The sequence below is a fragment of the Suncus etruscus genome, chromosome 12 (assembly GCF_024139225.1).
Source record: "Suncus etruscus isolate mSunEtr1 chromosome 12, mSunEtr1.pri.cur, whole genome shotgun sequence".
Taxonomy (NCBI): domain Eukaryota; kingdom Metazoa; phylum Chordata; class Mammalia; order Eulipotyphla; family Soricidae; genus Suncus; species Suncus etruscus.
The window spans coordinates 24,980,979-24,994,567 of record NC_064859.1 but is presented as its reverse complement, the minus strand read 5'-3'; the positions used below and the strand labels follow the sequence as shown (position 1 = coordinate 24,994,567).

The following is a 13,589-nucleotide window of genomic DNA, read 5'->3' as shown; positions in this document are numbered from 1 at the left end:
ATTTGTCTTGCATGTGGCTGACCTGGATTTGATTCCCAGAATCCATATGATCCCCTGAGCCTGCCAGCAGCAGTTTCTGAGCGCAGAGCCAAGAATAGGGGCCGGAGAGATAGCATAGTGGTAGGGCATTTGCTATACATGCAGAAGGACAGTGGTTCGAATCTCGACATCCCATATGGTTCCCCGAGCCTGCCAGGAGAGATTTCTGAGCATAGAGCCAAGAGTAGTCCCTGGGCGCTGCCAGGTGTGACCACCCCCCTCCCCAAAAAAAGAGTAATCCCTGAGTATGGCCAGGTGTGGCTCAAAACAACAACAACAACAACTTGCTTTTATGTTGGATTAATTATAAAATTCCTCAAAAAATTGTCATTGTAAGTGACTCAGGTTGCATTATATACATGCCTATAAAAAATGGGATCATTTTCTATACTCTTTTCTATGAAATTTTAAGGAGTGATCATAGTATTTGAACAATTACTGGCAGCATTCTTTTAAGACTTGTAGTAATCATTTTCAGGCTTTATTTATTTATTTATTTATTTATTTATTTTGGTTTTGGGTCCATACCCAGCAGCACTTGGGTTACTCCTGACTGAGCTCAGAAATCACTCCTGGCAGGCTTGGGGAATGATATGGGATATTGGGGATTGAATCTGGGTCAGCTGCATGCAAGGCAAATGCACTGTGTTATTGTCCTGCCCCATTTTCAGATTTTAAAGAAGCTTAAAATGAGGTTTTCTTATAGAACACTCTTTTTTTTTTTTGTTTTGCTTTTGTTTTTGGGCCACACCCGGCAGTGTTCAGGGGTTACTCCTGGCTGTCTGCTCAGAAATAGCTCCTGGCAGGCACAAGGGACCATATGGGACACCGGGATTCGAACCAACCACCTTTGGTCCTGGATCGGCTGCTTGCAAGGCAAACACCGCTGTGCTATCTCTCTGGGCCCCATAAACACTCTTATTAGGGACTGGAGAGATAACATGGAGGTAGGGTGTTTGCTTTGCATCTAGAAGGATGGTGGTTCGAATCCCAGTATCCCATATGGTTCCCTGAGTCTGCCAGGAGCAATTTCTGAGCTTAGAGCCAGGAGTAACCCCTGAGCACTGCTGGGTGTGACCCAAAAAAAACCAAAAAAACACTCTTATTAATAAAAAGGAAATATTTGCTTAATAACTGCTAGAAGTCAGCATTGTTTCATTGTTAAAATTTTTAAGCATGCCCTAGCAAGGCTATTGATCTATTTTTATTTTATTTTTAGCCTTTGGGGCCACATCTGGTGGTGCTCAGGGCTTACTTCTGGCTCTGTGCTCAGAAATTGCTGCTGGCAGGCTCGGGGACCATATAGGATGCCAGTAATTGAACCTGGGTTCATCTCGGGTCAGCCGCATCCAAGGCAAAAACACCCCACCACTGTGCTATTTTCTGGCCCCATCTATTTTTATTTTAAATGTAAGTCCTACTCAGAAAGCCATAAATTAATCATTGTTATGGTTTGCTTTTAGGTGTCTTGAATGGCTATTAAACAATTTGATGACACACCAAAATGTTGAACTTTTTAAAGAACTCAGGTATTTGAATTTTAGGTAACTTTATAACTAATCATAAAATACTGTTTTTAATTTATTAAAGTAGGCTAGGTTTGGGGATGTTTTTGTTGTGATTTTGGTGTTTTGGGCCACACCCAATGATCCTTAGTAGTTACTCCTGACTGCACACAGATATACACCTATAGAGTGCTTGTGCTCATACCCCTGAGCATAATGGGGGTGCTGGGGGTTGAACACAGCTTAGCTGCATGCATGGCAAGCACTCTACTTACCCACTGTACTATCAAATCCATCGATCTAGGTTGTTTTGTATTAAAATATACCAGTTCCAAAAAAGTAAACTATTTAACACAAGGTATTTTTTTTAAAATTAATTTATTAAAAGAAAAAGCATTACATAGTTGACATAACTGATGATAATACATTTTTTTAGGAAGACCAAAAGCAACATTTTTTTTAAAAAAAAAAAAAGAAAATTGAAAGAAAAACTAAAGAGATGGAACAGAAAAGAAAGAATATTTTTGAAAACCATTGACTCACAATGAATTCATTGAAGCACCAGCAGAAAGTTTAGTAAACTTTTTTTTTTTTAAAGGATAAGAGTTAGGGGCTGGAGAGATAGCACAGCGTAAGGCATTTGCCAAATTAGACGCAGAAGGACTGTGGCTCAAATCCCAGCATCCCAGATGGTCCCTTGAGCCTGCCAGGAGTAATTTCTGAGCGTAGAGCCAGGAGTAACCCTTGAGTGCGGCTGGTGTGACCCAAAAAAACAAAAAAAAGGATGAGTTAAAAAAAAGTACAGCAATAATGGTGTGAGAGTGGCAATTGTTGTTTGCATAGGCCCAGCAAAACATGAATAAAATGGAAAAAAAGCCTTGTCCTAAATACAAAGAGATCTTATTCCTGAAGCTCTGGCGTAAGACCGACTCTGGGCTCCAAGCATACTAGGTTGTCCAAACCACAAGGTATCTTAATTACATTTATGAACAGAAGAAATGTTACACAAATTTCATTTTTTTATGAGTCATTTAATGATGCTTTCTGTTCATATACATTTCAGTAGAATAGTTGCTATATAGTCAGGGAAAAGAGCTCACAGATTCTAAAAATATAATTTTAAAATTGTTATTTTCTCCAGCTCCATGAACATAAATTATATTTAGTTGATCATTTAATTTTGTTGATCATCATTCATTCTGCAGCTAATACTGTTAAATGTTCATTTTGTGGAAGATCTTTTGATAGGAGATGATTTTAGTTCAAGGAGCTTATTTGTTATAACAGAGTCAAGATATCTGTGTTGGGTAAAACATCCAGAGTAACAGTGAACTTTGAGAAGCCAGTGAGTAGGTGTTATGATTATTTTTGGGACTTTCCCTTCCTCGATGGTGGTCACTTCTGGGGCAGGGATCTGAGTGTCCTGTGTGCTTTCTAGCAGAAAGCTAAGACCAAAGCACTTTGTTGGCTTTCTAGAATGTTGGTTTTGCTGATTTGGTGAGGGGTGGAAGTGGGGAAGAGGTAAAAGTCAACACTTTTTATGCTTAAACACACTATGCACTTGAGAAAAATCTCATTTCTTAAAACCTTTAGAGGGGCCTGAGTGGTAGTGCAGTGATTAGGGCATTTGCCTTGCACGCAGCCGACCGAGTTTGATCCCTAGCATCCCATATCATTTCCTGAGCATACCAGGAGTAATTCCTTTGTTTTTTTGCCACACCTGTGACGCTCAGGGCTACTCTTGTTTCTGTGTTCAAAAATCACTTCTTGGAGGCTTGGTGGGCTATATGGGATGCCAGGCATCAAACCCAGGTTGACCGCGTGCAAGGCAAATGCCCTCGCCAATGTGCTATTGCACCAGCCCTTAGGAGTAATTCCTGATAGAGCCAGGAGGAGTACCCTGTAGAATCACCAGGTATGGTCCAAAAACAAAAGAAGAAAAAAACAAGTAATAGCAGCAATAACACCAAAGTTTCAAGTTGAAACACAGGAATTAATAAAAACTTTGATTTTATAACTAACCCAACTCCTAGATTCCTAAATTCTTTATTTCCTCTTAAAAAACTGAAGCATTTTCTTCATAAAATCATTATTTATAGATGTTAAAGCAGGAACAGAGCTCTCTGCAGTTTGTTTGGTTTTAAAAATCATTAGAGGGTCAGAGGTACTACAGTGGTTAGGTTATTGTACATAATACCATCACTTAATGGTGTCATAGCATAAGCAGTGTTTGCTGCAATGTTTTTGGTTTATGAAAGTCATTAGAGGGAAGGAGAAAGTATAGCAGTTAGGTGGCATGCCTAGAAGTACCTGACCCTGATTCCATCCCTGGGACCACAGAGCCTAGGCAGTGGCACATCCTAGACTAGAGCCTTAGCATTGAACCACCTACCCAGTTGGCCAAGCCAAAAGAGACCATTTCTGAACACTGCTTGGAATCCCCATCCGGAATAAATACTCACAGATGCTTTTCTGGCTTTTTTTTTTTTTTATGACTTTAAAGAAATATAAAGGAAAAGAAAAAAACTGGTAGTGATATTTCTACTCTAATTTAAAGCTAACATTTATTTATTTTGGGTTTTGAGCCCCTCCTGGCAGTGCATAGGGCTTACTCCTAGATCTGCACCCAGGGATCATTTCTGGCAGGGCTCAGGGAACCATGGATTACCAGAGATCAAACCCAGGTCAGCCACATGCCCCACTCGTACCCTACCCACTGAACTCTCTCCAGCCTGAATACATTTAATTTTACTTCTATTTGTTTGTTTGTTTTTGGGTCACAGCAGCGCTCAGGGGTTACTTCTGGCTCTGGCAGGCAGGTTCAGGGGACCATATGGGATGCTGGGAATCGAACCACTGTTTGTTTCAAATCATCTTAGTGCAAGGCAAATGCCCTACCACTGTGCTGTCTCTCTGGCTTTCTAATTTTAGTTTTTTACTGAAGTGATTCTGCTTTACACTATGTTTTATGCATTTCATAAATACTTCAAATATGTGTTCTCTGAATTAAGAAGTGTCTTTGAGTTCAATATATATTTTGTCTAAGATTCTTTGTCTTGGATTAAAAGAGTAATGTAATTTTTTATTTCACCTTTTCTTTTGAATAGAAAAAAGATACAAGTTTTCTGCTTTTCCAAATTAACATGTACATGAAAATAAGCTGCTTGTGTTTCATCCTTTCTAGTATAAATGTCATGAAGCAGCTCATTGGATCTTCTAACTTATTTGTGATGCAAGTGGAGATGGATGTATATACAGTTCTTAAAAAGGTATGAGCGCTGTATGCTGTGAGGCTTTCACTTCACTGTTTTTAATAGTGAAAAAGTTGAACAGCTGTTTTAGTTGTTTTTTTGTTTTTTGTTTTATTTTTTTGTCTTTTTGGTTTTTGGGTCACACTGGTAGTGCTCAGGGGCCACTCCTGGCTCTACGCTCAGAATCGCTCCTGGCAGACTCGGGGGACCATATGGGATGCTGGGATTCCAACTACCTTTCTTTTGCATGCAAGGCAAACACCCTACCTCTATGCTATCTCTCCAGCCCCCATGAACAGCTGTTTTTTTGATGGTTGTTTTTGCTTTTTTGGGGCCATATCTGGTGGTCCTCAGGGCTAACTCCTGGTTGGCTCTGGGCTCAAGGGTCATTCCTGATAGAACTTGGGGTACCATATGTGGTGTTGGGGATTAAATCAGGGTCTGCCTTACCTGCTTTGCTGTCATCTGGCCCAGGCTAATTTCTTAGTAATAAAGGTACAGCTATGAATATAAGAAAAATAGGGAAAATATTAACATATAATATTAATATAACATTAAATATATTTTAATATATTTTAATAATTTAATAATTTTAATATAACATATTAAAAGTTGCTATGTGTACAGGTTTGGTATCATGAATGATTTTCATTTTGCCCTTTATATTTTTTGTTTTAGGAATTTATATTTCTTTCTTCAAAAGCAAAGATGTTATTTAAATAATTGAAATGTTATTGCGGTTTTTAATGGGTTTTATTTTATTTTATTTTTGGTTCTTGGTCATACCTGGCTATGCACAGGGGTAATTCCTGGTTCGATACTCAGGATCACTCCTGGTGGGCTTGTGGAACCATATGGAATGCCAGGAATCTAATCCAGGTTGGCACATGTAAGGCAAAACTTACCTTAGTGCATTATTTACACCCCTTTTAATGGTTTTTAGAGAGGTAGATCAGTGGACTGGAATATAGGCTTTGAAGGAAGGAGGCCCAAGTTCAATCTCTAGAACCACTAGTCTCCTAGGCACTGCCAGAGTGACCTTCTGAATACCAGGCTAGAAATAGCTCTAAAACAGAGATCCTTTTCAGACTTTAGATTTGGTTGAATTGATGTCTCATGATATTTTTACACAGATTTTCTAGAAATTGTTGAGATTCTTTTAAAGTGCCTTATTTGTACTTGGCATATGTTCTGCTTCATCCTTTAGTAAGGTTTTAACTTTTTGGGGTTTTTTTGGGTTTTTTGTTTTGTTTTGAGGCCACATCTCTCCGTGCTCAGGGCTTACTCTATGGTCTGTGCTCAAGGGTCACTCCTGGCAATCCTCTGGATATATCATTCCAGGATTAGATTCAGCCACATGCAAAGGAGGCACTTTAATAACCTCAGTACTATCTTTATTCTCTTTCTCTGGCCAAATTTCAACATTTTAAATGTAATTCTACTTTATAACTTTCTGAAAAGACTATTATTCTTGTTCCAAGGATGTAAGTAATTTTCTGAGGTTACTGTGACAAACTTGAGGCAAAATCCTACTCTTAAGAGTTCTAGTCAGGGGCCTGGAGAGATAGCACAGCGGCGTTTGCCTTGCAAGCAGCCAATCCAGGACCAAAGGTGGTTGGTTCGAATCCCGGTGTCCCATATGGTCCCCCGTGCCTGCCAGGAACTATTTCTGAGCAGACAGCCAGGAGTAACCCCTGAGCACCGCTGGGTGTGACCCCCCCCCCCAAAAAAAAAGAGTTCTAGTCAGGGGCCAGAGAGATTGCACAGTGGTAGGGCATTTGCCTTGCATGCGGCCGATCTAGGACCAATGGTAGTTCAAATCCCAGCATCCCATATGGTCCCCTGTGTTTCCCAGGAGCAATGTCTGAGCCTGTACTCAGGGGTTACCGCGGTTTGATTCCCTAGCACTCCATACAGTTCCCCCAAGCCAGGAGCGATTTCTGAGCGCATAGCCAGGAGTAACCACTGAGCATCACCAGGTGTGGTCCCCCCCCCCAAAAAAAGTATTTAAACTGAACTTACTTTACTTTTATAAACTTAAAAAAATAAGTATATAAACTTAAAAAAGTAGTCCCTATATACTCAAGTATAAGCTGACCCCCCCCCCCCATTTTACCCTAAAAACTGGGAAAACGTAGTGACTCGAGTATAAGCCAAGGTGGAAGATGCAGCAGCCACTGGTAAATTTTCAAAGTAAAAATATATGCCCAAAACAATTACAATAATTGAGGAATCAGTAGATTAAATGTTTTTCAATATATATTGCTAAAGAAAAATGTAAACTAGGGGTTAGAGCGGTGGCCTTGCATGTGCCCTTCGATCCCCCAGTGTCCCATTGGTCCTCCCGAGTCAGGAGCGATTTCTGAGCGCTTAGCCAGGAGTAACCCCTGAGCGTTACTGGATGTGGCCCCAAAACCAAAACAAAACAAAAAAATTAAAAAAAAAAACCTGTAAACTAGCAACAATACTTTAAAACTTTAAAGTTCAGAAAACCGTAGTTTAACAGGTAATCAAGCTAAATCACAAAGGTTAAAATCCTTCAAAACTGAATTCCTCCTCCTCATCTGTATGTCCAGAGCTCCAGCTATATCTGATGTGAAGTTATCAGCATAGACATTGTCATCATCACTGAGTTTGCAGATATCATCATCACTGCTGTCAGTCTGATACAAAGCAAGAAATATTGTGGGTTAAATTGTTCAGTGGCTTGGGGCTGGAGAGATAGCATGGAGGTAAGGCGCTTGCCTTGCATGCAGAAAGTTGGTGGTTTGAATCCCGGCATCCCATATGGTCCCCCGACCCTGCCAGGAGCAATTTCTGAGCATAGAGCCAGGAGTAACCCCTGAGCGCTGCCGGGTGTGACCCAAAAACCAAAAAAAAAAAGAAAAATTGTTCAGTGGAATCCACTTCAGTTCAGCCGCCTACCTCTTCAGCTCAGCCGCCACTTGTGGACTGAGCTGAAGCACTGCCCCCTCCAACAGATGGCAGAAGACAACTGAGACCTAGAGACTACGTACATTTGATTCGGTTCTAGTGCACAGAATGAAATAACCTGTATGACCCGAGTATAAGCCAAGCTTGGGTTTCCCGGCACAAATTTGGTGCCAAAAAATTCAGCTTACACTCGAGTATATATGGTATATTAACTTTACTAAGGGAAAATGATTTATCCTGCATCTACAGTATTTGAGACCATAGATAATTCCCAATATTTTTTTGTTTTTGTTTTTTGGGTCACACCTGGCAGCGCTCAGGGGTTACTCCTAGCTCTATGGTCAGAAGTTGCTCCTGGCAGGCTCGGGACCATATGGGATGCCGGGCTGGATTCGAACCACCGACCTTCTGCATGCAAGGCAAACACTTTACCTCCATGCTATCTCTCCGGTCCCATATTTATTTATTTATTTATTTATTTATTTATTTATTTATTTATTTATTTATTTATTTATTTATTTATTTATTTATTGTCTATGCCTTGTGTTACTCAGGGGCTGCTCCTAACTCCAGTGCCTGGGGGTGCTTCTGGTATGCTCAACAAATCCAGGTGGTTCTTGAGGTGCATGCAAGGGACATGCACCAGCCTATTGAACAATCTATTCCTCAAGGTTTGACTCATTCCTTATCACACACATGTAGTTTTTATTATTGGACCTTTATAAACATTATGGAATAGTTCTTGCAGCTGCATATGAAAAAAATTAAAGTTTTAGAATCTATATTTAAGGTGGAAGATTTTGGAAAATAATTAGAAAATAATGAAATCTACCATTTCTTTAAACTTCAGTGGATGTTCCTTCAACTTGTGCCTTCTTGGAATGGATCTTTAAAACAGCTTTTAACTGAAACAGATGTTTGGTTTTCTAAGAGGAGAAAAGGTATGCCTAACATTTAAATATATATGCTTATAAAAATATATGTTGAAATCACACCCAGTGATAATGAGGGGCTTTTTTGGTCTAGGGCAGGGGTTGCTCCTGCAGTATTTGAGAAACCATAGGGTGCTCAGGACTGAATCGGACCTCCTGCATGCAGATCGTGTTCTGTATTTGAACAGTCTGGTCCTTGAGATTTGGTGGAGGGACCATAAGCTTATCTTGTACAAGAACCAGCATATTCTATGTTTAAAATGTTCATTGTGGGGCCAGAGCAGTGGCGCAGGGTGTAAGGCAGCTAGTTGCCTTGCGAGTGCTAGCCTAGAACCAACCACAGTTTGATCCCCTGGCGTCCCATATAGTCCCCCAAGCCAGGAGCAATTTCTGAGCACATAACTGGGAGTGGCCTCTGAGCGTCACCAGGTGACCAAAAAAAAAAATTATTACAGACCTGACTGTAGTTGGGTTTTAGTCACAAAAAAAATAACCCCCTTCACCATTGCAACATTCCCATCACCAATTCACTCCATATCCCTCCACCCACACCCCTGCCTGTATTCGAAACAGGCATTCTACTTCTCTCACTCATTAACATTGTCATGGTAGTTGTTAGTGTTGTAACTGCACTCACCCCTCCTTGAGGTGAGCTTCATATCGTGAGCCAGTACTTCTGGCCCTCATCTGTAGGCATTATAACAATAATGTCTTTATTTTTCTTAAAACCCATAGATAAGTGAGACTATTCTGTGTGTGTGTGTGTCTCTCTCCCTCTGACTTATTTTACTCAGCATAATAGTTTCAGTGCCCATCCATGTATAAGAAAATTTCATGCCTTCATCTCTCCTGATGGCTGCATAATATTCCATTGTGTATATGTACCACAGTTTCTTTAGCCATTCATCTCTTGAAAGGCATTTGGTTGTTTCCAGAGTCTGGCTATTGTAATTAGTGCTGCGATGAATATAGGTGTGAGGAAGGGATTTTTGTATTTCGTTTTTGTGTTCCTAGGGTACATCCCTAGGAATGGAATAGCTGGATCATATGGGAGCTCAATTTCGAGTTTTTTGAGATATCTTCATATTGTTTTCTATAAGGGCTGGACTAGGTAGTTTTCCCACCAGCAGGGAATGAGAGTTCCTTTCTCCCCACATCCCTTCCAGCACTGATTGTTCTTGGTCTTTGTGATGTGTTCCAGTCTCTGGGGTGAGATGGTATCTCATTGTTGTTTTGATTTGCATCTCCCCGATGATTAGTGATGTGGAGCATATTTTTCATGTGCCTTTTGGCCATTGGTATCTTCTTTGAGAAATTGCCTGTTCATGTCTTCTCCCCCCATTTTTTGATGGGGTTATATTTTTTTCTTGTTAAGTTCTATCACTAACTTGTATATCTTAGATATTAGCCCCTTTTCTGACAGGTACTGGGTGAATAGTTCCTCCTAGTCTGTGGGTGGCTTTTGTATCCTAGGCACTATTTCTTTTGAAGTGAAGAAGCTTCTCAGCTTAATATAGTCCCATCTGTTTATCTGTTTCCACTTGTTTGGAGAGTGCAGTTTCTGCCTTGAAGATGCCTTTAGTCTTAATGTCCTGGAGTGTTTTACCTACGTGTTGTTCAGCATACCTTATGATTTCGGGTCTGATATCCAAGTCTTTAATCCAGTATGACTGATTTCAGGCTGCCAACCTCACCATTGAATGAAGAGTTGGGGAGAAATATCTACCATACATTCCTGTGAGATTGCATGAATTAGCAAAATTAACAAAATAGTATTTTATTAGTTACTGAATTTTCATACTGTGATCTTGATTTTATTTCCTTAAAAATGACAGCAATTTAAACTGCTCATAATCTGTGTACTTTCCACATATTTTTCTCTTCTATAAATGGTTTTACTTTCCTGATTATAAAAAGTATTGTGTTGGGGGGCCAGAGAGATGGCACAGAGGTAGGGCATTTGCCTTGCATGCAGAAGGATGGTGGTTCGAATCCTGGCAAACAAAAAAAAAGTGTTGTGTTGTTCTCAATAAGTTTTAAGGACTTGTTAGGTGATTTCCTAGCTCAAGATTCAGATAAATTATTTCTCTAGCAAACTCTTAGACCAAAAATATGTAAAGGACCATAGCAATAAACTATAACTTGATTTTCTTTTTTGTTTTGTTTTGTTTTTGGGTCACACCTGGTGACCAGCTCAGGGATTGTTCCTGGCTTTGCACTCAGAAATTGCTCCTGGCTAGGGGGACCATATGGAATGCTGGGGGATAGAACCGTGGTCTGTCCTAGGTCAGGTGCCTTGCAAGGCAAATGTCTTACGGCTGCGCCACTGTTTGGGCCCCTATTCTGTGAATTCTTTTTTATTTTATTTTATTTTTTTGATTTTTGGGTCACACCTGGCAGCGCTCGGGTTACTCCTGGCTCTATGCTCAGAAATCGCTCCTGGCAGGCTCGGGGGCCATATGGGATGCTGGGATTTGAACCACTGTCCTTCTGCATGCAAGGCAAATGTCTTACCTCCATGCTTTCTCTCCGGCCCCTATTCTGTGAATCCTTAAAAAAGTAAATGATCCAATCTCTTTAATTTCCTTGATGAAAGGCTTCATGGGATAATGTTCAAGTTTCTGAGACACTATAGAATTAGATCTTTTTTTGGGGGTGGGTCACACCCAGCAGCGCTCAGGGGGTTATTCCTAGCTCTATGCTCAGAAATTGCTCCTGGCAGGCTCGGGGGACCATATGGGATGCTGGGGTTTGAACCACCGTCCTTCTGCATCTAAGGCAAAAGCCTTACAGCTGTGTTATCTCTCCAGCCCCAGAATTAGATTCCTATAATTTATGTCATGGAGTGCTTGTAAGAACATAATAGTATTCTCAGTATACTTAGTAAAATTAACACACTAGTACAACCTATGACCTACCAGAACTAATGTTATTAAAGAAAAAGAAGATATAAATCATAGTTAACCTGCCTTTTGCTTATAAACAAGCAAAGTACTATATTTTTTTTTAATTTTTTTTTTGGTTTCTGGTTTTTGGGTCACACCTGGCAGCGCTCAGGGGCTACTCCTGGCTCTGTGCTCAGAAATTGTCCCCGGCTGACTCGGGGACCACATGGGACACCAAGATTCAAACCACCGTCCTTCTGCATGCAAGGCAAATGCCTTACTGCTGTACTATCTCTCCGGCTCCCAAAGTACTATTTTTAATTGAGTTTACTGCTTTCTTGTGTTTTGCTTGACTCTACACAGGCACCAAAGGAATACCATAATGTATAGGATAAAAATTTGAAAATTGTGAGTTTTGTCTGTTTTGCAATTTCCAGGAAAAATAATTGAGTTGACAACAGTTTTCTTTCTGGTCTACAGCAAACTGTTTTCCATGTAAAGTAGAGTTTGGGACTATTTTTCAGTAGCATCTCTTAGCACTTTTCCTGCTATCTTTACAAGGTATAGGAATGAGTACAATTCTATTGGTGTATTTTGTTTAATAGGACATAGTCTAGGGCTTATGCACAGGACCCTGTTTTCTAGCAAGACCTTGCCTTCCCTCTCAGGAAAATACATTGGGATGCAATGGAAAGTAATTGTTTTCAGGAAAATAACTTTAACATCTTCCTAAAAGGGAATTCCTAAGACTTCAGTTATTTTTGTGCATACTATCTATGTGTTACATATCCATGACTATAATGTAACACATGTGCCTCTATCTTATTTTACATCTTAAAGGAGAATATATTGACTAGTGTAGTTCATCGTAGTAGACACATAAGTTAGAATCATTCTGATGGTCATGTATCTTATAATGAACTTACAAAGATCCCTGAGAAAGGCAGACATTTGGGTTCCCAAAGTTTCACTGGAATGTTTCGTCCCTGGGAGAATTCTGGAGAGGTCTCATAACCCAGACTCCCATTCTTGAGCCTGCCATTTCTATCTTGCTGCACCATTCACCATTCAAGAAAGGTTTGAAACTGAATTTCTAGCTCAATTATCTGCACATGTGAGGAATGTGAAATCCTCGAGAACTTTAAAGCTTCATCCTGTATTTAGATAGAGGGCATATATGTCATGCGTATTCTTGCACATAATGTCTAGAGATTAGTAAATTTGAAAAAAAATAACTAATCCTAATCTTTTCTTTTAATAGATCTTGAAGGTCTGACCTTTCTTGAAACTGAGCAAGGAAAACCATTTGTGTCAGTATTCAAACATTTAAGGTTACAGTACATCATCAGTGATTTGGCTTCTGCAAAAATTATTGAGCAGGATTCTCTGGTACCTTCAGGTAAGAGAACATGATTAAGTGATAAAAACAATGCCTTTGTGTTTAGCAGTATCTTTTTTTGCTTGTTTGTTTAGCAGTATTTTTATGATCTGTCTATGTCACATGGAAATCTTTTTTTTTTTTATTCTTCCATATTTCTTTTTTGTTTGTTTTGGGCCACTCCTGGCAGCACTCGGGTTACTCCTGGCTCTGTGCTCAGAAGTCACTCCTGGCAGGCTTGGAGAAATATAGGATGCTGAGAATTGAACCTTGGTCTGTTCTGAGTCGGTCATGTGCAAGGCTAACGCCCTACTGCTGTGCTATCACTCTGGCCCCAGTTCTTCCATATTTCTTCTCTTTTTTCTGTTTTTGCTTTTAGAATGGCTGTCTTCTGTGTATAAACAGCAGTGGCTTGCTATGCTCCGGGCAGAACAAGACAGTGAGGTGGGGTAAGTATATCATATCATACCGTTATTTATTAAAAGTTCTACTATAGGGGCTGGAGCAGTGGCGCAAGTGGTAAGGCATTTGCCTTACCCACACTAGCCTAGGACAGACCACAGTTCAGGAGTGATTTCCTGAGTGCATAGCCAGGAATAACCCCTGAGCTTCCTGTTGCCGGGTGTGGCCCAAAATCAAAAACAAAAGAGAGATTACTCAGTGGA

The 13,589-nt window shown here is 40.1% G+C and overlaps 1 protein-coding gene across 1 annotated transcript in view; it reads left to right on the top strand.

The window, feature by feature from the left end:
* GMCL1 (germ cell-less 1, spermatogenesis associated) overlaps positions 1 to 13,589 on the top strand; it is a 48,825-nt gene that overhangs the window by 20,005 nt on the left and 15,231 nt on the right. Inside the window, exons 6-10 of the mRNA XM_049784574.1 lie at positions 1,503 to 1,568; positions 4,729 to 4,813; positions 8,580 to 8,670; positions 12,808 to 12,945; positions 13,304 to 13,373. Of these exons, the coding sequence (XP_049640531.1) occupies positions 1,503 to 1,568; positions 4,729 to 4,813; positions 8,580 to 8,670; positions 12,808 to 12,945; positions 13,304 to 13,373 (450 nt within the window). The remainder of the gene's footprint in view (positions 1 to 1,502; positions 1,569 to 4,728; positions 4,814 to 8,579; positions 8,671 to 12,807; positions 12,946 to 13,303; positions 13,374 to 13,589) is intronic.